The sequence below is a fragment of the Tachypleus tridentatus genome, chromosome 8 (genome assembly GCF_004210375.1).
Source record: "Tachypleus tridentatus isolate NWPU-2018 chromosome 8, ASM421037v1, whole genome shotgun sequence".
Lineage (NCBI taxonomy): Eukaryota > Metazoa > Arthropoda > Merostomata > Xiphosura > Limulidae > Tachypleus > Tachypleus tridentatus.
This window is the reverse complement of record NC_134832.1, coordinates 113,223,018-113,247,328: the sequence shown is the minus strand read 5'-3', so window position 1 is coordinate 113,247,328 and position 24,311 is coordinate 113,223,018. Positions and strand designations below refer to the sequence as shown.

Sequence of the window (24,311 nt, the reverse complement as noted above, 5' to 3'; positions counted from 1 at the left end):
ACATACATCAACAATAATAGATACTTACTCCCTGCTTTTGTAGTGGCAATTACTCCTTCACTGAATTCACTGACTAGTCCACTTAGTGTTTTTGTTTTAACACTGACAAGGTACATCGTGACTGGCTGTAGCCCATCACTCAAGATAACATTTTCAGCATGTGGGTCACTTACTACCATTTCTTTAGGAGATTCTGCAAGTTTCACATAAGTAGTTAATAAATCATACTCAACTGATTTTACTATTACATCTTTAAAAGTTTTTAGGAGATAGTGACTGAGTATGAGCATTACTCTACCAGTAATCATATTTAAATCAAAGATATTCTACTGGTTCAGTGAAATAAAACACAAGTTACACTCTTGTAAAAATACATTTACTGTCCTTAATGTTCTGGACTTCTGGCATAGCAGGCTTTTAATTTGCTGATTAACTATGTTTAAAAAAGTCTAAATTAAAAAATATTAATTTCCACTTAATACTAATAAAACATCAAATAGAAAAGTGTGAAGATTAAAACATAATAGTAATTTTTGTACTTAATAAACCAAAGGAAAAAAAAGTATATCTCCATAATTTAAGGACACTCTTCAACTGTTCAACCTACCATTGTATTACACAAAGATAACAAAAATGAAAATAAGTTGTGTTGAATTGATAATGCTAAAGCAGCAGCAAAAACATGATTTTTTTCACTTTTATCTTTAAAACTTAAATTGTAAGTTTCAGTCAAATCAAATTTTATTCTGAAATATTTCAAACTAGTTATGTCATGTGTTCTAACATTAGATCATATAAGGCCTAACTGCTCAAAGGAATTGCACTGTCTATTTGTACTTCTTTTAAGTTGGAAAGAAAGTTTCCATCAATGTGTCTTGCTGCTTATTCTAACATGATCTTTTAACTCTAAAACTCAAAAACCATTATAAGAAAGTAAGTAATCATTCAACATTTAGGCCAATTATTACACTGTTGCAAAAAATAAAGGCATTTGGTTTCATTTATTTTATTACAATGACTGTGTGCAGAAAACTCAATCTAAAGATTAACAAAAACCATATCTAACAGGCATGATTTAACATTGACTTCTGGGAACAAAAACTAAATACAAAGTGAAAAATAAAATATATTGATGACATTTTGCTATAAAAAAGATGATACTGATATTACATCTTTCACTAATGTACAAAACTTACTTTCAAATTTATTTTTAGTCACCAATAGTTAACTACACACCTACATTTAAAAACTACCCTAACATAATGCTTTCAACATTGTATGAAATGTTAAAAATTGATTGCATGCCAAGTTCAAATCTTCAATAAAATGTAAAAATAATTATCATCAGCAGATGCAAATGACACTAGGTAATGCACAGAATAAAGCCAAGAGTTACAACCAGATTATTTGTAGAATACATGCAATATAAAAGATGAAAATAATGTACAAAATGTTTGGTGTAAAAATTAGAACTACACTCACAATAATTATGTGACTCTAACTATGTGAAACCAAAAAGGCTTACAGTAAAGGTTTTGAGACACATTTCTCGATTTTGATGTTTCACAGCTGCCAGTAACTGATATGAATTATGTTTTTCAATTTTGGTATTATTAGATTAATGACATTGTGTTACAACACTGACCAGTACTATATTATTAATTATACAACAGACTTGAAAACATTGCAAATAATTAAACAAATCTGCACTAGTGCATTGAGAAGTTTTACCTGTGCAGATGGGATATGAATTTAACAAAATATGGGGAATTAAAAACAAAGGAAATCAGAATTTTAGACACTTTCACTGAAAACAAGTAAAATGTACAGGACAAGAAAATTCAAAGCATTTACATTTTACTAGTATTTCTATTTTGTCTCTCATATAAAGGGTTTATAATGTTTGTAGTATGGCATACACTGGTACATATAGTACAAGATATTAAATGGTTAAGCACTAAAACTGAATAATATCAAATAAATATATATATAAAAATGGCTTGTTTGGGTTGAGAAAATGTTTTACGTAGAGGAGCAAACAATGCTTCTATCTTCTTCAGTCATCATCAGGTTCACAAAGAAAGAAGAAGGTAACTGACCAAAAGCTGACCACATATTTGTAAGGGGTTGTGTAACTGAGTGTCGGAATGTAGAGGGCGTGCTTAGATGTTAGAATATATAATTTTATATTATTTGTTTTATTATTATTATTATTATTTATTATATTACTTTAATATAGGTATAAAAATGTTCCTTTGTATTGGTTTATTTTGGGCTTAAGTTGTTGTACAAGTAAGGCTTCTTTAATTTTGCATTTGTTTGTTTGTTTCTTTATTTAGTATTTGAGTGTTTTCTATAGTTATGTTGTGTTTATTTGACTTGCAGTGTTCGAAAACGTGTGAAGGTGACTTATGTTCTTCGAATCTGGTTTCCATTTTTCTACTTGTTTCTCCAATATAGAAGTTGTGACAGTTATAACATTGTATTTTATAAATAATGTTGGTGTGGTGTTTGTCAGTGTAGTTTTTTCATAGTATAGATCTTGTTTTATGTCTGGTTTTGGAAGAAATTTGATATTAACTGGAATGTCATATTTTGTTACTAGTTTTTGCCAAATGTTGATTATTTTTCTGCTTATGTTGGGAATATATGGTATGCAGCATTATATGGTTTCATGATTTTCTAATTTGCGAGATATATTTATTTTTGTTGGTTGATTTTGTTTTTTGTCTAGGTGTGTGCATATAATGTTTTCTACGGTTTGTGGAGGAAACTTATTGATGTTGATGAAGTATTGTTTTATTTTGTCTAATTAATCATTAATTTTATCTGGTGAGCATAGTTTTACGGCTGTGTTTATTTGGTTTTTTAGTATGTTGAGTTTTTATTTTGTTTCATGTGCCGAGTCCCAAGAAATGTATAGTCCAGTATGGGTGATTTTTCAGTGGATTTCTGTTTTAAATTGTGTATCGGTTCTTGTAACTTTGAGGTTAAGAAATGATATTTGATTGCTTTCTTCTTGTTTACATGTGAAGTTGATGTTGTAACGTATAGCGTCAATGTGATTGAAAAAAATTAAGTGTGTGTTCTGTAGATGTGAAACCCGCAACCGTGTCATCTACATATTTGTACCAGTATAGTGGTGGATGTAATGTTGTGTCAATTGCTTGTGTTTCAACTTGTGTCATAAAAATATTGGCTGGAACTGGTGATACTGGGTTGCCCATGCTTAGGCCATTTGTTTGTATATAGTTGTAGTTATTGAACATGAAGTTTGTCTTCATCGTGATGAATTCTATGAGGGTTGTTAATTTGGTTGCTGGGAATGTCTATAGATGGGCTAGGGTCTTGGATATAGAGTTCTAAGGCTATCTTGCATGCTTCAGCAGTTGGAACTTCTGTAAAGAGGGATATAACATCAAAACTGGCCATTAAGGTTTTATGATTAAGTTGATTCAGATTAGACTTGAAATTAAAAGAGTCTTTGATAAATGAGCTGGCTGATGTTACATATTTGGAAAATGCCCATGCTATGTATTTACAAAGATTGTAATTAAACAATTCACATGTGGACATTATTGGTCGTAATGGACAATCTGGTTTATGAGGTTTGGGGATCCCGTATATTTGTGGTGTGCGTGAGTCAGTTTTGTGTAGGTAGGAATAGTGTTTGTGAAATTGTGTTGGCTTTTTTCATTTTTATAGTATTTTGTTTATAATATATAATAAATAAATGTGTAAGTTAATGATTTAGGGATAGGTTTGATAAATTATCTGCAAAAACATTCAGCCTACGTAAAAATGTGTTCTTGGTAATTTTACCTAAATGAAATCAATATAGAACAGTAAAGACACTTACTGTAAAATTATTTTGAATCATTTTTATATACCATAATTCAAAACTGGCAACATCTGATGAATACTACAATTAAAGGTTGAAAGGTACACTGACAATAATGTGGATAATATCAAGTAAATCTAAAAACTGTCTGTAAATTGTATACATGACAAAAAACATCTCTTTCAAGATTTGAAATTAAAAAACACTCACCAAGACAAGAGTAGTTCATAGAACATTGGCAATACTGAATGATATATTCCTGAATTAATTTCTTCTGGGCTTTACAAGTTAAAACCCACTCTACAATCAGACTGCTTTCATTATATGCATAGACATCAGCAACCACTTTGTCCAGTGCTAAATGAAAGTTAATAATAATTACCTTAAAAAGTGAAAGAGGCCACTATTATTTAATTACCTTGTATTTAACAGCTTGTAATATTTGTGAAGTTTTATTTCATATATAACCAAATATACGTCTTTTCCTCTGAAAAGATATTTATAGATAAGTGAAACATATACCTATCACCTATAGTTCAGATGCAGCTTATGTAACAGGCAACCCCATGTTTTATACAGAAAACCCAAACAAGATTTCCACAAATAATAATCAGTATTTCACTTGTTCACAAAACATCTCATGAATAAGCTTGAAATATTTACTGTAATAAGAATCTTATCTTTCTATTGGTTATAAATAATATAACAACAAACAGGCAGAACTGATAAAATTTTGGAAAAAAATAGATGAAAAAGGATGAAGTATGCAAGTTTGCCTTTCTTCTTTAGATCTGTGTAAACCAAGATTATGTCCCAATAACATCTATACTACAACTATGTAATTTGTATTAAAACTTGAGATGTTTCAAATGAGTTGAAAATGTATAAATGGTTATGTTGAAATAAACAATGGTTCACATGGTTCATAGAAATGAACATTGAGAATTTACTTAAATATGTTTTTGAAATTAAAATATTCATAATATATGTTATGAAATAATATATAATATAATATATATTATGAAATGCACATATGATGTTTTACGGTGTTAACCCCCACCCATATATATAGGGTTAAAAACAAACCCCCTTTTATGAAGGACACATCACACCAAACAAAAAAACATACCTACAATATGAATTTCTAAGTATATTAAATAGATGTATTACTTTTAAATGTGTTAATCATAGGCCTGGATTAACCATAGCAAGGTAAAAGACAAACTGTTGGTATACCAAATAACAAGAAATTCACCATTATTTTGTTCATACTACAAGCACTTCTCTACTAAATTCATACTATCTTATAACGTGTATAAAAATGCAATTATTTGTGACTACATAAATCAGTACATTAATTCAATTCTGTATGTCATATAAGCATACCCAATAAAATAAGCAAGTCTGTTGCCTTATCAGTCATAAGTACCAACACTGCAAGGGTTTTCTTCTGTAGTGGGTTCATTAGGATTTATTAATAAACAATAACTTAAATGTTAACATTTTCTATTGCTGAAAATTTATTTCCAATCAGTACTTACTTCCTGTCATCTAAAGCTATCAAAACCATAATTTTCCATCCAAGTACTGGTAAAATTGTTAACAGTGCACCAGTTTTTTAAAAATATCCCCTTCATTTTAGCACATTTAAGCAATGTGCTGATCACATGAATACCCTTAACCAATCATACTGCATAGCACTATGCTACAGTATGATCATTAGCCCACCTGGGCAGAAAACATCCAGTGAAAGCACCCTGCATAAGAATGATCAACTTGTATCTTGAACATATTTTGAGAGATCAATAACTGAGGTCCATCCAGGCAGAAAACATCCAGTGGAAACATCTTACATAAAATTTGTATGTTATTAACAATAGGTGCAGTCTACCTGGATAAAATACATCTGGGAGAAGCACTTTGGACTGAATATATTATAGTTGGTTGGCTGGTTGATTTGGTGTTTTAAGGGAATATATTATGACACAGCATAATATGAAATATAATGACAATAGCACTTTTATCATGCAGCACGCTCATATGACAAAGTTTGTTGTATGTAAAAAAAAAACATCATCATCTACAATCCACCAGTTCAGCAACTGGAAAATGAAAGTGGCAAGAACTCATATACTCCACTAGTAGAAGGAGGGGGATACATCATGAGGAATGACACACTGGAGACAAATGTAACAGGTATCTGTGATTCCCTATTCCGAAAAGCAGAAAGACCCAACTATAAGAATAATGGGTCAGTAGGAATTGGCAAAAATCTCCATCTGCTGTATTCATGAAGTCACAAGCAACAGGCTTTTTACAAGATAACAATGATAAAAAGAAATATATAGATATATACACACCACCAAATAAAGCAACTGGTGGTTTTATATAAACACCCAACTTCCACAGTGAACATTAAGACAGTATATAGACTTAAGTGCCAAGATATAATTCTCATCACAACTGATCAGGTGACACCAACCACTAGGTGAGATCCTGAAACATGAGGTATACCAACAAATTAATATAAAAATAGAACAGGCAAAGGCAAACATATGTCTGTGGAATCTCCACAGGAAGAAGACTGCTCACTCAAAGAAGTCATAGCCATGTTGTGCAGATAAAGAGTAATAAATCTATTAGGACTTGCCCACACACCAGCATGAACAATCTACTCCAAAAGATGAAGTTTGCAAGCAGCTAAAGACATAAATAACAAATTCAGTGTAAAGAAACATGATGTAGCAGCAGTCATCCACAAACATATCAGAATACATCAGCTTTTTTAAAGTATTTCAGTATAAAATTAAGAACTTAAACCTTGCATACTATACTCTTCAAAAAAAGAAACACAAAAGGCAAAATTTGAGACAAATTGTTAACAAGTTTATTCCCGGGTAGATCTGTATGACATGTGTGAAACTTTGTACATTCACTGCTGAACATCCAAAGTCTGCAGAGGCGAAGTCCACGCTCACTAGTTGAAGTTTAACGTCACTCAACGTCAATAACGAGTATGCCCCCCGTGAGCATCAATAACTGCTTGGCATCTCCTGCCCATGGAAGCGATGAGATGACGAATCACATCCTGTGGAATGGCTGTCCACTCAGCCTGCAAAGCTGCCGCAAGCTGAGGTAGAGTCTGCGGTTGAGGTTGTCGCCGTCGCAGACGTCAACCCAACTCGTCCCAACGATGTTCGATGGGGTTTAATTCTGGTGATCTGGAGGGCCAGGGAAGAACGTTGATGTTGTGGTGTCTCAAGAAGACAGTGGTGAGACGGGCTGTGTGAGGACGGGCATTGTCATGTTGAAAAACGTCGTTGACGTTCACCATGATGAGTTGCACATGGGGCCTAAGAATCTCGTAACGGTTACGTACGGTCTGATCGGAAATTCTACGCAGCCCTGGTATGGTTGAGGCAGTAGACGTCGCAGTGGTGGTCCTATCCCGAAGGTGACGTAACCAAATGTAACGATCTTGTGTGGGCGTGGTCACACGAGGTCTGCCAGATCGTGGACGGTCACAAGTTAATCCAGTTGTTGGTGACGATTCCATAGCCTTGTGATGGTGCTTTGGTGGACATTCACAGCTCTGGCAACATCTGATCGAGATTCACCTGCTTCCAAGCGACCAATGGCGTTGTGCTTCAGTCAGTCTTGGCGTAACTGTATTGCGTGTCGGTGGCTTAACACTGAGCTATGGAAACCGAGAACCCGTCACTTTTATAGGGATTTTGCATATGTTGCACTTGCAGAACATGCAGATCTCTCAAACAAATTTATTGGACACAAATGCATTTTGGCAAAAAATCCTTTGTTTTCCTCTGTTTTCAAAGTGCACAACCTTTATTGTCATTTTGGTCTGACAATCAGTGCCTTAACACGTGTAACATCACATACTCTGAGCTTGTAACATTATTACATATATTTCTCTTTAAAATTAAAAAAATATCCCTTTTGCATTTCTTTTTTGAAGAGTATATTAAAATAAAGGTTATTAGCTAAGATTTTATGCTACACTAACTGGTACAACACAAACAAAAATCAGATTAATAAAAGTTTGAAAGTAAATCACAAAAACTATGTGATATGCACAGTAAAAGATGTCTGGTCTGGATACAGTAAAGTGGGAACCACCTATTCAATACCAACTTTATGTAGTAAATCTTGAAGAGATTCAGCAAGATCCTGAACAGGAGGAACAGATAGCTGGAAAGTGGATAGAGTAGGAGCAAGACCACACATAACTGTCTTGTAGTGTTGCTAAAGACACAAACTAATCATACTGAGAGAAAGTACTCATTACTAACATAAAACATTGAAATATATAGTCTATAAATTACATAAAAATAACAATCTTGCAAAACCATGAAGTTTCACCTAAAATTTTGAAAAAAAATTAGTAAAGCAAACACAAAACCCCTAAAGGTACATAAAAGATAAATGACTCTTAAATACCAAACATACAAGTCCACTCAAAGAATTTATAACACAGAAGACAAATGAAATTGACCCTAAAAATTATAAGAAAAAAAGTACCCAGTTAATAATAACAAAGTTTAATCTAATCTTAAATTAGGCATGTAGTAAAGAAAAAGGAATTTACAAAACATTAACAGTGAAATGAAGTAAAATGCAAACAAAGACATCAAAGAACAATCAAACTCCAAATACAAGTTTAAACTAAATTAACATAGATGGTTAAAGGAGGATAAAAATCTAACTTTATACTGAACAGAGAAGAAATGAGTGACTTAAATTATTGAGTACAGAAATTATGTTATCTGCAAAAGCTCATATAAAGTCACCAAACATGGGTATACCTATGGAGGTGGGGGAGAGAAATACATGCTGAAAAACTTACCACAGATTGCTCGAGAAAATACAATACCTAACCCAGCATATGACATGGAGGTGCAGTAATAAGTGAAAAGCATTGTAGAAGGACTATTTTCACACAAACATTGGTCAAACATAAGACAAATTCCTCACAAACTTGAGCCTGTGCTTCCCCTGCAGAAATCATCTACCCTAAGACCTGAAGACTAGTATTCTACTTATAGCAGGAATTTCAACATCTGCTATATTAAATCTCAAATTCACATGAACAATGTAGAGTTCATAAATAGAAATATTTCTAAAATAACAAGTAAAAATATTGGAAATCAAGCACAAGAGAGAAAAATTAAATTTGAAACTGATATAAAATTGTGATTGAGCACATTCAGAATCTTGAAGTCACATGAAGAATGAGTTAAAAAAACATACATCCATATACTGGACTGCCAATCAAAAAAGAAAGGACTGTATCACAATTGTAGAGAGAGCTACCAGCATTAGTTTAGTCAGCACAGTATGATTGGTGGAGGGCAGACACATGTTGGTGCAATAGTGCAAAAATGAAGAGCTATTGTATACGAGACTGGTACACTGTTGAAAAATTTGAACAATGCTTAGAGGGCAAATCATGGTTGGAATAGTTTTAGGTGAGTGGAGGTACTACCATTTTAGAAGTCATTTCTTGGACAAGATCTACATTTGTACACTTTTACAAAAGAAATCAATATGCCTAACTTCACACATAATACTAAACTGTCACATTCTTGTTGATTTCTCCTGTACATATAGTACTTCTCAAGAGATTACTATATTACTTTACTATATTACTATATTACAAACTCAATATTCACAAATTCAAAGCAACCAACAAACAAACCCACTAATGCAACAGCAAAAAAGTAAATACTGTGATATTTACTAATCAATAAACAATCTACCACTTACTTTAACGTAACTTTATAACAAAGAAGTTGTCTTTTGTGACATTACAAGCTACCTATAGCTAAAATTAATATAAACATTGATGTCGACAACCTACTGCAATAAGTTCTGTATTATATACTTGATACTTGGATATGTTTGGGACTTAAACATTTATTGTGCCTTTTAAAGTATATTTATGTAGTAAAAAAGATATGCAAGTTAATATTTTAGTTTGATAAAATAATCACAGTAAATATATTTGTAAAAATAACTTTTTATAATACCTTTTTTGTTCAACCAATAGGAGTTTCCTACCAAAATGTGTTTAAATACAAATATTAAGTAACACTTTACTGTTGCCTTTAGATTTGATTGATTATCCTTGTGCGATTAAACAAAAAATTAAAACCAGTTCATTATTAATGACCCAATATGCAAAAATTACCACCTTGTTTGTCATACTGATGAAAAAGGTTCGTTTCGCTTCAACACGATGACAAAATTCACAAATGTTAATACAAATACACCCTTAAACATATTACGTTAAACAACAACAACAAAAAAACACAACAAACTTAGAACATACATGAATTTTGTATTATTTCAACTACCCAAACCAGAATGCATAGATTAATACTGCTCTTTTCAATAACATACCTTTTTCAGCAGGAACAATACACACTGCCCACTCCATTCCTGATGTTGATCTTTCAGAATTAGCTGCAACAGCAAACTGGTAGTTTAAATCCCTCTCAAAATCAAATTTTGTTGAATTGGTTTCAGCAGAAAATGTTTTCCAGCTGATAGGATGATTACAGGTAAATGGACGAGGTTGAGGATTATTACACCAGAAGACAGTGAAACTGGTAATTGGCACTTTTTCTGTAGAATAGCCCCATTCTAACTTATAAGTCCCATTAGCAAAAGAAACAGCTGTGATGTTGGCAGGTCTTGGGATGACTGAAAAAAAACAACTTGATAATATTACAAAGGGTCAGCTAATTTTATAACATACACATTTGAAACTAACTAAATAGCTTCTGGGATTTTGATTATAATATTAAATTTTCAAAAAATACAGGTTTAAAATAAACTGAATCAGCTAATTACCATATTGATTACTTAAAGTTAAAGCTATCTAATTTGGGATGTTTATGAAACACTTGGAATAAACTAAATTGAAACACATGGATTTTGTGAATAAATGAAATAAAATTTCCTATGATCTACATTACGATACATTCTTTTTTCATCGTAATAATTATATGACAAAAACTGGTTTTGAAATAACGTTAAGAAACCAAAACAAGTTACTACAATGAAATGTTCTGAAAGTACTTAAGATTAAAATCAAAAGTTCACAAGGGCAGCTTTAGTCTCATCATTTCAATGCCATATCTTTATCATTGTAACTTATGTTTTTATTGCAAGCCAAATCCTGATATACACAAAATTTCATGAAGTTCATTATAAGTATATTTAATTGTATATCATTACATTTATTATATTTTTAAACCAATAATTTGTAGTCTGTCACTAAATAATACAAATAAATAACTTAAAGATATACTATGAATGAACAAATATAATTTAATTACTTACTTCTTTCCACACTATCAACGAAAATTTCTGATGACCTGTCTGATCGACCTTCCTTGTTTACAGAGTATAAAATAAAGGTATATGGTATTTTAAGTGCCATATGATGAAATGTATATTTTGTTAATGAGCCCTCCACTTTTTGAATTGTAACACTTCGTTTGGGACGTGATGTGTGAACAACCAGATACTCAATAAGGTAATGAAAATCTTCCCCATTGTAATTTTCTTTAGGGACAGGCTAAAAAGTAAAGAGAATAAGAGAAACAATGTGGAAATAATTACTGCATATTTACACAAACTTTACAAACATTTTTATACAAGTCTAACAACATTAATGTTAATTTTAACATGTAAAGGAAAAGAAGTACAATAAAAAATACTGTCATACATAGGTGGCACACAAATAAAAGATACATACAAGTTATAAATCACGATTTGTAAAATATATCCTACTAAGAAATATACTCATAAAACAGAACTTACAATGAGTTATTACTATGGAGACTGGTTACTCTGTTTGACAACTTCATGCCTCTCTAAACATTTTGTAATAAATTCAAGCTCCTTTCTTTATTTGTTATCATTATATACATATAAACAAAGAAAAGAAAAAGAAGGTTAAACCAAAAAAATGTCCAATGTAATTTTAATTTCTTACATTGAGTAAAAGAAATTTATACAAACTTTATTTAATAATTTACATCTGGAGTTATATGGAGTTCAAACTAAAAGACACTGTGTGTCACTGTTTACCTAAACTATTTAAATACTTTAAGTTTCTTGGATGTTTACTTTACTGTGTTACTGTAATTGAACTGTGTTCCTAAACTTGTTCTATCCTTTATATTTTTATTCCCCAACAATATTAAGGTCATTCATGTGTTCATTTACCAGTGTCTAATGGGCATGCACATATGGAAAACAAAACTATATCAGATAGAAACAAAAAGTCTTACTTTCCAATATAAAGTTATTATTCTTTGAAAGTGCAGTATGGTTTGTTCAAAAGCACCCTTTCTGGTTTCTGGAATCAAATATGGCACTGTAAAAAAGAAAGAAAGCAGCATTAATGTTTTATATTATATATCAAGTTCATTTTTTACTCTGAACAAAACGAAAATACCAATAGTCAGTTTATTTTGTTATTATGTACAAAGTTACACAAAGGGGTATCTGTACTCTGCCCACAAGTATCAACACCAAGTTTCTAGGAGTATAAGTTAGGAGACATACCACTGTGCCATTATGAAACAATACCAATAGTAAAATTTCCTATGAATAAATATCTGAATACTCAAAATGGACAAACTAGAATTATAACAATATCAGCCTGGCATTCTTACCACATCCTTCCAGGAAGAGTTGATCTTAATATTTTGAGTAAACAAATTTTTCACTTATTTCACTTCACTAATTTCTTAAAGTTGATGCACAGTAAAATGTCAACATAGAAAAGTCACACTGCAAAACTACAACTGAAAGTTTTTACATAATATTAAAACTTAACTTTTAAGATACATATATAGGAAATGCTAATTCTGGCTTAAATATAAAAAAACTAAAAGCAATTCTAGTATATGGCAAATTATAAAATGTATCCAAGTTCTTAAGAGTATGGGTTGTTTTTTTATTGAAATTTAAAAAGTTTTCTTTGTGAAATATTAAAAAACATAATAGACATGCTCATCTTTGTTGTAGATTTTAATTATTGATTCTTATGTGCTCCTACATTCTCATAAAGCTTCCTAATAAAGTTTATATTTTATAAAACTGTCATTTTGTATTTGTTTTGAATCAGAAAACAAGATATGGTTTCATTATGTTTATGGTCACTGATATACAATAAAATATATCTTTTTACCATTCAAAACTCATACTTAATCTAATTTTGTTATTGTTGATCTTAAGGTTTCATTTAACACAGTTTAAACCTATATTAAAGCCAACAGGTTTAAACATTTTAAAAGAGTAGAAAAAGAAATTTCATTAATTGTTTAGATGATTTTCAATAATTTCTCAATGTTTGGATGTATGCAGTTAACATAATACCACAACAGTCAATATTAAAAGAAATGGTTACTCTAAGATTAATTACACTACACATGTACTGAAGATGAAAGGATCACACTGTCTTTCTTTTTTTTTTACTATTCTGACTTTCCTCCCAAGGGGAGTAGGTAATACCATATTGTACTTTACAAAAATTCTGCAAATTCACAAAAAACTATAAAGTTTTCATTTGTTGAATGCTAGAAATCAACCTGAAACTCAAACTTTTAATTTTTAAAAACATTTTAAGCACAAAAGTCTTTTTTATTGAATTAATTTAAATTCATGTATTTTTAATGTATGGAATAATGACTACGAGTTTATTTTCAATAAATGTTTTAATTCAATGATACAATTTCCCCTCAATCAACAGATGCACTCTTGCTAGTGCCTGAGGATTATGTTTTAGTGATAATTGTTTTAAGTTATTAAATATCTCTACTTTTGAATCAGAAACTTGAGTCAAAACACACTTTAACCAAGAATGCATTTAAAGGTTAGAGACAGCTTCTTTAATACCATTAAGCTAACCACAAAATATTCACTGGCAGAAATATTTTGATTTTTATAATTTTGCTATTAAATCCTACGTATGCATGTACTGTATCACACTTATCAAAATTTTACAAATTACTTTCCATTTTAAGTGCTTCGTTTTCTTGCATGTTCTTAGTTCTCTGTTTGAAATTTGTTTTAATTGGTCCATGAACTCATTATTACCAAACTGATAACATTAAAACTTCTATTTCAACAACACCAATAAAAATCACCCACCATCAGGATCAGTGCGACAGTAAATGACAGTGAACTCACTCCACATCATTTCTAAATTTGGATCTGCTTTACTAGATCGACATCGAAGCTGGATGTCATAACGAACATAAGGTATCAAATCAGTTAGGGTGTATTCAGTCTTATCTATTCCAACTTCATGCACCTGCAAAAAATAAACAATTCAACTGATAGATATTAATAATAATAAAACTTAACAATTTGAGCCTCAATCTACTACATATTGAAATTGTTTTCATAACATTTTCATATTTCCTTTCAACATTCTTCTTTGGAATAATAACTGACCAACTGTTTTTATTTTCAGTTTTACTCATTTTTTTCATTTTTCATTTTAATACTTACAACTTTTATGACAAGTCCTACTTACTTCCCAGTCATTTTGGGTGTTTGCAATTCTGTATCTCAGTTGATAATGAAGTCCTTCTTTAAATTCTCCAAACTGGAAACCTTTGGGATGATTCCAGGTGATATTTATTTCACTCTGAGTTTTATTGATAACTTCCAAGTGGAGTGGAGCATCAGAAATTACTGTTGAAAGATATTATAATTTAAACTGTTCACACATATATTATATGATAACAGTGAATGAGAAAACTATATATGCATAACAACATTGTACATTAATATAAGAAAAGGCATATTATTATTAAAAGCACATTAAACAACAAGTCAAGGTTTCCTGTGCTGATTTGAATTTCAAGTTTCCATTATCTAATTTTGAGATTGTCATTGAAACAACATGTAAGATTTCCTGTCCAAATCTGAGTTGCAGATTTCAAAAGCTATGTCTGATTTTTGTACATGGTCTGTCATTAAGAGAAAGGTGACATAATATTCATAATTAATATATTTCTCTTTATTAATGTATTAAAAATAGTTGCCATAATTTAAATATAATTTAATCAATTTTCAAAAATCTATTCAACATCTAATTCAAAACGGAACTATAGTTCTCTGATTTCAGTTATACTGTCAAATTTTTCAAGAGCTTCAATGACCATATAATCTATCTTCTGGTATTTGTTTTCCAACGACAGATCAATATAAAATGTATATTAACTGTTCAGAAGTCAACAATATAGTGATTTTTAAAATAATAAGTCAATTTCTTAAATTAATATCTTTATTAAAATTTCAGATTTTAAGTTATCAGGCTGCAAATCAAAGATTTGTTACCTTTCCAGCTCTGTGTGCTCTACTTAGGTACAGTTTGAGAAATTTTATCTTTTATATATTAATATTTTAATTTTTTGAAAAGAAACAAAAACAACAAGCCTTTACATAGTTATATTTTCCTATACTAAAAATGTCTATGATAGGTACTTATCTCCTCACAAGGTAAAATATTCCCATTCAGTGCTGCCCTCTATATGCAAACGTTTATGTATGCCACATGCCTTCTGTTCTCCCCTATTATAATTGCATGGTTCAAACAATTCTCTCATGCATATCATGTATCACCTGCTCACCAACAGAAGCATGACATGCTCATGTGACACATGTGACTCCCTCTACATTCCTCTACCAAACTACCACTTAAGTTGGGAGATTTCAGCACTGGAGAAATGTGGAGAGAATAAATGGTAAGTGTTATTGGAAACACATTTTCAGTATAAAAAATTTATAGCTTTTGACATATACTTACCTTCTTTCACAAGATTATCTAGAATCCTACATTGAGAAAGACAAGGAACTGGTGTAAGGGAAGAATAGAAGTATCTCACCCTGCCTAAAGAGTCTGAAGGATATCCCTGAAAATGAAAATTTTGCATCCAAATATGAAAAGAAGAAGCAAACACTTATTCTAAACCAGGTATACATCTGGTATAAAAATGATCCCTATAACATGTAATCAATTTGCCAAACTGTAAAAGTAAGCCAGAACCATCCAAATAGCAAGAACATCCATGTAATAAGAGGACAAGGGAAAAAGTACAAAACCATAACAATCTCATGTACCATCGCCATAACCCACAACAAAAATGGAGGAAATCAAAGAAAGCAGATAAACAACCTAAAACCTGTGTGAGGATTTATGATGTTGGTTCACTCTAAATCCAAAATATGCCCACAGGATACTGACATCTGTAAGAGAGTAGAACGATGGATTCCAATTGAAGGGATGAACTGCATTCTGATGTCTCATACTGCTGTATTGGTTAATGCGCATGAGAGAATATTGCATCATCTTCATCCCCAGAACACCACTACCCTACTCAGTAACCGAATGGTTATTTTATGGAACTTATTCAGCAAGATGCTTTCATGCTTAACCATACCAGTGGCTTGCAAATGGAAAGTGACAAGAACTCCCATACTTCACTTGAAGAAAGAAAGATGACAATAAATTAGGGAGGAACATAATCACCCTATTTTGAAAAGCAGCCCATACCAAGTTATTCACTTTAAGTGTGATGGAAATAGGCAACAATCCCCCTTCTGCTTTACCCATGCAGTTCATGGGTGGTATGATCTAAAACAAGCATGTTTATGAAGCAAAACATTGCAAAGTTATTCACCTTCAAGTGATCTTGTAGCACACACCATCTCACTAGTAAGCATGCAGAAACATGTAAGATAAAGTCCAAGTCAACATGGATGGACAGTGCAGATTTAGAGTTCAAGAATTAGAGAAAGGCCTCTAAAGAAACAAAAATCTTATCAGTTATAGTTGCATCAAAGTCTGGAAAATGGCCACAGGTGGTTGATGAAACCCCAAAAAAAAAGAAAGCATGGTAAGAACAATGAAAAAATCTTTAAGGTATTGGAAAAAAATTAAAAGTATGGAATAAGGTTGCCTGATATCCAGAAAGTGGAGACTGATGATACATGGTTGAAGAACCCAGTGAGAGATTCTGCAACAAGAGTCACAGTAGGCCTGTTGGCAGGAAACCTCTTGGTTGTATACCAACTATGAAATACCACTTGCATTGGTACACCTCCAAAGAAGATGAACCAATGACACCAGCTAACAAGGAATAAACTTGAGGTCTGAAAATGAATCTTCTTGCCAAGGACTGGAAAAATCCAAGAGCAAAAACACAGAATTTAATTGTTGGGATGAAGGACAATTGAGCAAGGTTGATGAAGAAGGGAAGGAAAAAGTGGGAGAGAGACTAGAGGAAAAAGGAATAGTTGTTGTAACCATAAAAACCAAAGTTGAGCTGACCAAGAAGGAGCAATCAGGAAGATCCAACAAGAATTCCCAATGAAATACTCATTTGTGAAGCACCCATTGAAGAGATCACATAAGAGCATGACTGAGGAGGATCAGTGATGTCATTGAAGACCACATCATAAAAAGCAATAGAACCTCAAAAACAGTAAGTGACTGAGCCAAGAGAGCATGGTGAATTAAAAGTTCCATTGAATGAAGTCATAAAAAAAAGACTAGGCTCAAGTAATATGTATGTTGAAAGAGACCCTAAAATGGACAAGATATTGAGAGGGTCTGAGGAAAGACTTCTCCATCTTGATCAAGCAGCCCAAATGAGCCACCATAAAGAGTAGTAGCTGAGTATAATTGGCAAATTTCTGTTCAGAATGAGCCAGATATCCATGTAATTATAAAATCAGTCTCAGAGCACAGAGATGCCAAACCAAAGCTTGGACTATTTGACAAAATATAAGAAAACAAGACAAGTCTGAAAGAAGGGCAACAAAATTGATAAACCATCCTATGATGGACAAACCAAAGATAAAAGACAAAACTGTGGTGATATCAGTTATATGAAGGTAAACGTTGGGAACATCCATTTTTAGTTATCCATTACTCTGAAGAAAACGACCATCTCAGGGTGAGACAAATCTCCAAGTGAATGAAGTATGTAAAAGTTGAGGCAAGATAAATCAATTACCAGCCACCAATCTTAGGTGAAGGGGACAACAAAAAAATCAGGAGCAAAACCCCTGAAAGGATATGAAAAATTGTTTATTTCCCACTTGAAGAGCAATTCCTAAACCACTTCTGACATGTGCTGGATGGTCAAGAAATCTCAAGTAGGAGGGAATGAAACAGGGGAAGGAGAAATTAGAGATGAGAAAAGAAACTGAAGCACCTATTGTCCAACAACAAAGGAATGCCAATGATGAAGAAACTCATACAGTCAAGTTCCCACTGGATTGATAAGGGCTAGGAATGGGTAGGAGAGGAAATAGGAATTGGAAGTATACAAGGCTAGTATTGATAATTTCTGGTACTACATCTCTGATATGTAGTATCTCAGAAATGAGGCCCATTCATAAATCCCTAAGATATGTCAAAAGTAAATAGACTGAAGCCAATATAGAATCATGACCTATAAGGTCCCAACAACAACAACAAAAAATGGTACATGTAATGCCATAGTCAAAGAAGACATGCAGGCTAAAGTGAAGGAAAGAACATCAGGGGTATCTACAGAAAACCCCTCAGTACTTCCATGGAAAACATCAGATAGGAAGTACATGGAAGAAAAATACCATAAGAGATTGGTAAAGGAAAACCACAAGTGACAATATTGAGCATGGCTAAGATTTAAATTTGATTTGGGAACAATTTGAAAGACAAAGTGACCAGACTAAATATGAATACCAGGGGAAGGAGAAAAAACGAAAATGGGTTAGAAGATTGTTCATGAAATAAGGAAGAATGAGGTGTATAATAAATAAACAAAAGGGATAAAAAATCACAAATCTTAGACACAAATTTTATAAAGGCAAAATTAGGACTAGGAGACTCCTAAAGTTGAGAATGGGAGGAATAGCAAACTCCAAAAGTGGAGAAAGATGATCGAAGTCCTCTTCAGCCTGCAGCCATTTTAGGAGGAGACTGGGCAATGTCTGGGGGGAAAGTTTGTCCCATGTGATGTTTGATCTCCGAGGCCTGAGAAAAAATGCTGATCGTTGATGTAACCCCCTGAAGTGGTAATGTTAACTTTGAAATTCATTTTCACAGAAAGGTTCACCAAATTTGAGTACAGAAATAAGTGACCAGAAGTAACTAAGAAAAATTAATATAGGTAAATAGGTTGAATGAAGGCAAATTAATCTGAAAAAGAACCACTTTATAGGGAAACAGGCAAAACACAGCATTAAAACAAACAAAATAGCATGTCAGAACTCAAACACTGCCAAAGGAGAAGTCATAGTTTAGTAGAGGAGTGTAGAGGGATTTACAAGCATTGCATGAGCATTTCATGCTCCTATTAGTGTGGAGGTAACACAATGATTTACATGAGACATGTTGAAATTTTACAATTCTGATAGAGGGGTAGAAGGTTTGTGAATTGCACGAAAAAGTTCACATATAGAAGGAAGCACTGAATGGTAATAGATTATCATGCGAGAGGAAGTAAGTACCATATGGGAAACTAAGTTACCAACAGATGTTAACTTGTATAATAATTTACTGTTTAACTTATTGGGAAGCCTTTACTATTGAAATACTCTATAACATGGTACGGCAACTTTTGACCAACATAACACCCTAGAAACTCTTGTAACTTGTTTTCAATACAAGAATTTAAACCGATGACCTTAGTAACTTCGTTGTATCAAAAATATTGACAAAATGATCTTTTATTCTCTTAGGATATTTTAATCAAATTTTTGTTTCTTTAACTGAAAGGAGATGCATTCATGTAATACAAAGATTACTCACCATTTTCAAAATGATTCAAGTCAAATTTTTCCACCAGATTGCCAAATTTATTCGTAGAACTTAGTTGGAAGTACAAGTGTTTTTCATATCTTTTGTACGATGGCTTGGTATCTAATCTCCATTGACAGCAAGTTCTGTTCATCATTACAGGACACACTTGAGGAATTCCATTAAATATTGGTCTAAAAAATACAAGATAACTTACTTTAATCAGATTAAACACATGCTAGAATGTTACTTCTTATTCTTATTTATCCTAGTATTATTAGTAGAATAAGTGTTTTTAAATTTTTCATGCTACTGACAACTTACATAAAGTATAATACTGTAACTTTATAGATACATACCATATCATTCTTACTCCATAATATAAAACACACACACTCAAAAGAATTCTTTGCATCTTGTTTTTTGTTGATAATATGATTCACTTACACAATAGGATGTACTTGTTTTAGTCTTTCATGATCAAATCAAAACATTTGATTGGTAAATTATATCACGTACTTTTATGTTTCTTAAATTACATCATACTGAGACAAAAAGTTCATTATAGGAAGTTACTTTACTGATAAAGGCATAGAGCCAAAATTGTTTATCATAAAAAAGTGAGCTAGATCTGCTATGGTTCAGGGTTATGTCATTTATCCATAATCAATACTCTTAACTACCCAATATGAACTTTCAGAAAATGTGTATAGCTAAGTTAACTTGGTTTAAAAAAAATATTGTGGCTTCTCTGTAATATTACTGTATTTTTGTTTTTTCTTTTGAAGTGGTGTATATATATATAAATTGAATAATTTATAATAACATACACTCAGCTTTACCCTGTAAATAACAGTTTCTTAGTGTGATATTGACTTCTATGGATTATTTTTACATTAGTGAATGGGTTTAAAAGCTAATCTGGTAAGTCTAAGGCTTGTTACTTATCTCTCCTATTATAAGTTCTGTCTCATGAGAGTAAAGGTAATGTTTTCCTTGGGCAAATAATGATTTATTTTCATAACAACGTCTTATAGTATGTTACTGTATATTATAAACTATGTTGAACAGAAATACAGCTTACGGCCGGGCATGCCACATGTGAAGCAGTTTGTATGTGGTGATCATAGAATCATACTGTGGTTTCCAGCAACACGTAAGATTCAAAAAACTTTCACTCACACACCAGAATTTCTCCACAGGTTGTGGTTTATCTGAAAGATAAGAATATATCCAATTTTAGTTTATTTACTGGTTTACAGCAGTATTTATAACTTTTCAATCAATTATTTGTCTACAACACATTCATCTGTAGTTCAATTATGCATCTCATTCTTGTCTGTTGGCCCTTCACAGCCATTGTACTGCCAATGTACAAATAATGAGAATACTCACACCACACAAACATGTACACATTATTAAAAACACATACTTCATTCTAGTGTGTACTGCATTTATTATCTTGTCTACCAGGACCAGTTTTGATAGTGTATATTTCATAGATATGGCAAGTCTAAAGAGAAATTATAAAAAGAATAGTTTGCAGCAGTGAACCAGTTCTAAAAAGTTGTTTAAAAAACACTTAAAAACTGTTTTTATTGGTAAGTATTTTGTAAAATTTAAGAAAAATGAGTAATGTAAAAGTAAATTCATTTTAAATCTTTTTTTTTCTCTACAAATATTGCAGACATTTATAAATATTGCTTTAGATTACCTTACAATTTCTGTATTTAACTGATACATTTTAGTCATATAGAATGACAATTTAATTAGGGATTTTGTGTATCATGAACCCTTAGTCCCTGAAGCATGTAGATACACAAAGTTTCACTGTATTATAATAAATCTGTAATGTATTTTTAAACTTTTGCATATTAATTTTAGAAATTATACAACAAAATTGAATTTTAAATTAATACTGCTGTCACAAAAGTATTAACCACATCATCCTTGCAAATATTTAGATTTTAAGTTATAAAAATGTACCCCAAAACAAAAAACCTATAATTTATTAAAACAAAATATATTTCTTCCTGAGATTAGCAAAAAATTTCTTAATAAATAACTTTACAGAAATTATCCCTGATTTCTTGCCATTTTTTCTCTCTTAAAAGTACAAACAAAATAAAAAATCTGTTCAGTCTAGCCATACAAAAATAATCTCATGAGAGTGAATGAGACTATTCCTTGTGCAAATAATTCTTTACATTCATATTAACTTCTTCTAGTATGTTACTGTAAATTCAAAACTATGTTGCACAGAAATGCAGCTTGAAAATTTAAACATAGGAGTACTTTTTTTTAAAGAAATGACTGCAAACATAAAATCATAAAACAAATGTTATTACATTCAGAATTAACCCTGTAATTTACATTAGAATTTTTCAGGTGTCTGTGCTCAACTTATATGAATGCTACAAAAAACTGAATATCTTAGTTTTTTGTTGGTTTTTTTCATGTGAAGATGCTAAAATTTAGTCTTAAGATATTAAATTACTGTACATTACAGCTTGTTTATGTCAGTTCCCTGTTTCTGTTATTTCCAAACAAAATAACTAAAAATCAGTTAAATATACATCTTCTTAATTCAGCTTCATATCAATAAAGCATCTTTCTTTATTAACTCTCTTTTTAACTCAGTTTTAATATCAATAAAGCATCTTCTTGAAACAATAAAGCATCTACTTATTACTTTTATAATATAGTTCCATCAGCTTAGATTGCACCTAATTATTCTAGAAAACACCACTTTTTAGTAACATATCAACTACATAGCTACTTTGTAATAATTAATAGTAATTAGTTACTTTTATAATACGGGTCATCATGTACGAGAAAAGAGCTGCACGAGTTCAAACTGTACTTACTTTCAACAATAACTTTGTTCAAACAAACAAAAACTGAGTTTCCTTTGGTTAGCTTTATATGACAGGAGTACTTTCCTGAATGCTGAATTTGTACATTTGGGATTCTCAACTGAGCAGTCCATGAGTCAAGCAAGAATACAAGCTTCTGTGAAAGTGTACTGTTATTGAATTGGAAAAAGATATTGGAAGAGTTCAAACCCTGCATACTGGTGATTGTACAATTCAGAACAAGGGTGGTACCTACTTTAAGTTCCTTATCTTGTGAAATTCCTGCAAAACAAACAATTGGCATACTTAATATATTTTTCTATATGGTGAGCCATACCGAGATCCAAATAAAGAATAATAAAACTACAAGCAATAAACTTTTCTTTATAATTAAACTATATTACAATGATCACTGAATCAGTCTCACATAACAAATGCTCACCGTCATATATACATGTGCAACAGTATTAGTGTCACTAGTGTTTTTAAAACACACATGGGAATAAATGAGCAAAAGTTTCCCCATGGCAACAAATGTCTATCATAAAAAATCTTGCATTCTATCATCTCTCATAATAATTTTAACCACAGATTTGTTTTTAATTACTAATTTGATGAATTATGTTCAAGACATTTCACTTTACAAAAAGCACATCTTAAACACGACAATTAATGAGAATTATTCATTTTTATTTCATTTCCAGAAATATTTTATCTAAGATTTCCAACACTATTTTGCAAACTGTTTTCAAAATATTATTTAGTCTGGACACTAGTCATATCTTCTAAACTTAATATTCTAAATACTAAGAATAGTGACTTACTGCCTATAACTGGTCCATTTCCCAGTCCACATCCTTCCAAGTAGAGAAAGATATTGCACAAAATAAATATGCCAAACCATGTCCTGATACATGTAATAATGTAAGCCATGGTAATACTTTTAAGACATGGAAGAGTATTTACTTCCAAAAACTAGCTGATTCTATCCAAAGAAAAAAAAAATCAGACCTTCAGCATTTATACAATTGAATATCCAAACTTGTGTTGCCAGAAATTCACAAGTATGCAATGTCCAACACACTGGTAACCAAAAAGATTTCCTAAGCTGTCAAAACCACCATTTCCTCTCCTGAAATAAAATAGTGAGTGTTTAATATCAAATTAGTAATTTCAATCTTAAGATGGTACATAATTTAATAAACTGATTATTTTAGTTGTTTTAATGTAACAATTTATTTTTAAAGATAGATGTAGATGTGTCACAAAATTTAGATCTAATATCAGAAGACGATAATGTTAAAGGAAGTACTTTTAAAATGCAAACTAAAAATAACATATCTATTCAATATTTTGGTAGATTAGACTATCAATTTATATACATAATATATTTACTTTAAATTCTTTATAAATTCTAAAATTCATTGTATAATCTCAGCTGCATTACAAAATTTACTAGAGGTACAGCCTAAACAAGACTTTATTCGAAATCTTAGTTATGCCTGAAGTAAGCACTGTATTAAAAGTATATTTTAAATCACTGTTCTACCACAGACATTTAGTGGAAGCACAACCTGTATAGCAATTTTAATAAGTAGTTTTTATCTATAATATTTGCTTTAAGCACTTCCTTAATGAGATGTTGTAGGTAAAACTTCAAGTCAGTCATAGAAATGTCCTATAAAAATAATATTAAAGAATTTTGTAACTGTTTAATCATCTACTTTTTAATAAAGCCTGTCCTTAATGGTAAAATATTAAAAATGCAATGCAATGA

At 31.4% G+C, this 24,311-nt stretch overlaps 1 protein-coding gene across 10 annotated transcripts in view; it reads right to left on the bottom strand.

Annotated features, from left to right (window-relative positions):
- The window catches only part of LOC143223233 (cytokine receptor-like), a 115,987-nt gene that overhangs the window by 13,355 nt on the left and 78,321 nt on the right, over nucleotides 1–24,311 (bottom strand). For all 10 annotated transcript variants that reach the window (XR_013012781.1, XR_013012782.1, XM_076450891.1 and 7 more), the window contains 11 exons: nucleotides 23,359–23,666; nucleotides 22,547–22,816; nucleotides 20,764–20,893; nucleotides 19,692–19,873; nucleotides 14,418–14,578; nucleotides 14,030–14,192; nucleotides 12,163–12,248; nucleotides 11,207–11,444; nucleotides 10,262–10,564; nucleotides 4,052–4,198; nucleotides 29–193 (listed from right to left, as the gene is read on the bottom strand). Coding sequence is in view for 8 of the 10 variants with exons in the window: in XM_076450891.1 (XP_076307006.1) it covers nucleotides 29–193; nucleotides 4,052–4,198; nucleotides 10,262–10,564; nucleotides 11,207–11,444; nucleotides 12,163–12,248; nucleotides 14,030–14,192; nucleotides 14,418–14,578; nucleotides 19,692–19,873; nucleotides 20,764–20,893; nucleotides 22,547–22,816; nucleotides 23,359–23,467 (1,954 nt within the window). In the remaining 2 variants the exon portion in view is untranslated. The remainder of the gene's footprint in view (nucleotides 1–28; nucleotides 194–4,051; nucleotides 4,199–10,261; nucleotides 10,565–11,206; nucleotides 11,445–12,162; nucleotides 12,249–14,029; nucleotides 14,193–14,417; nucleotides 14,579–19,691; nucleotides 19,874–20,763; nucleotides 20,894–22,546; nucleotides 22,817–23,358; nucleotides 23,667–24,311) is intronic.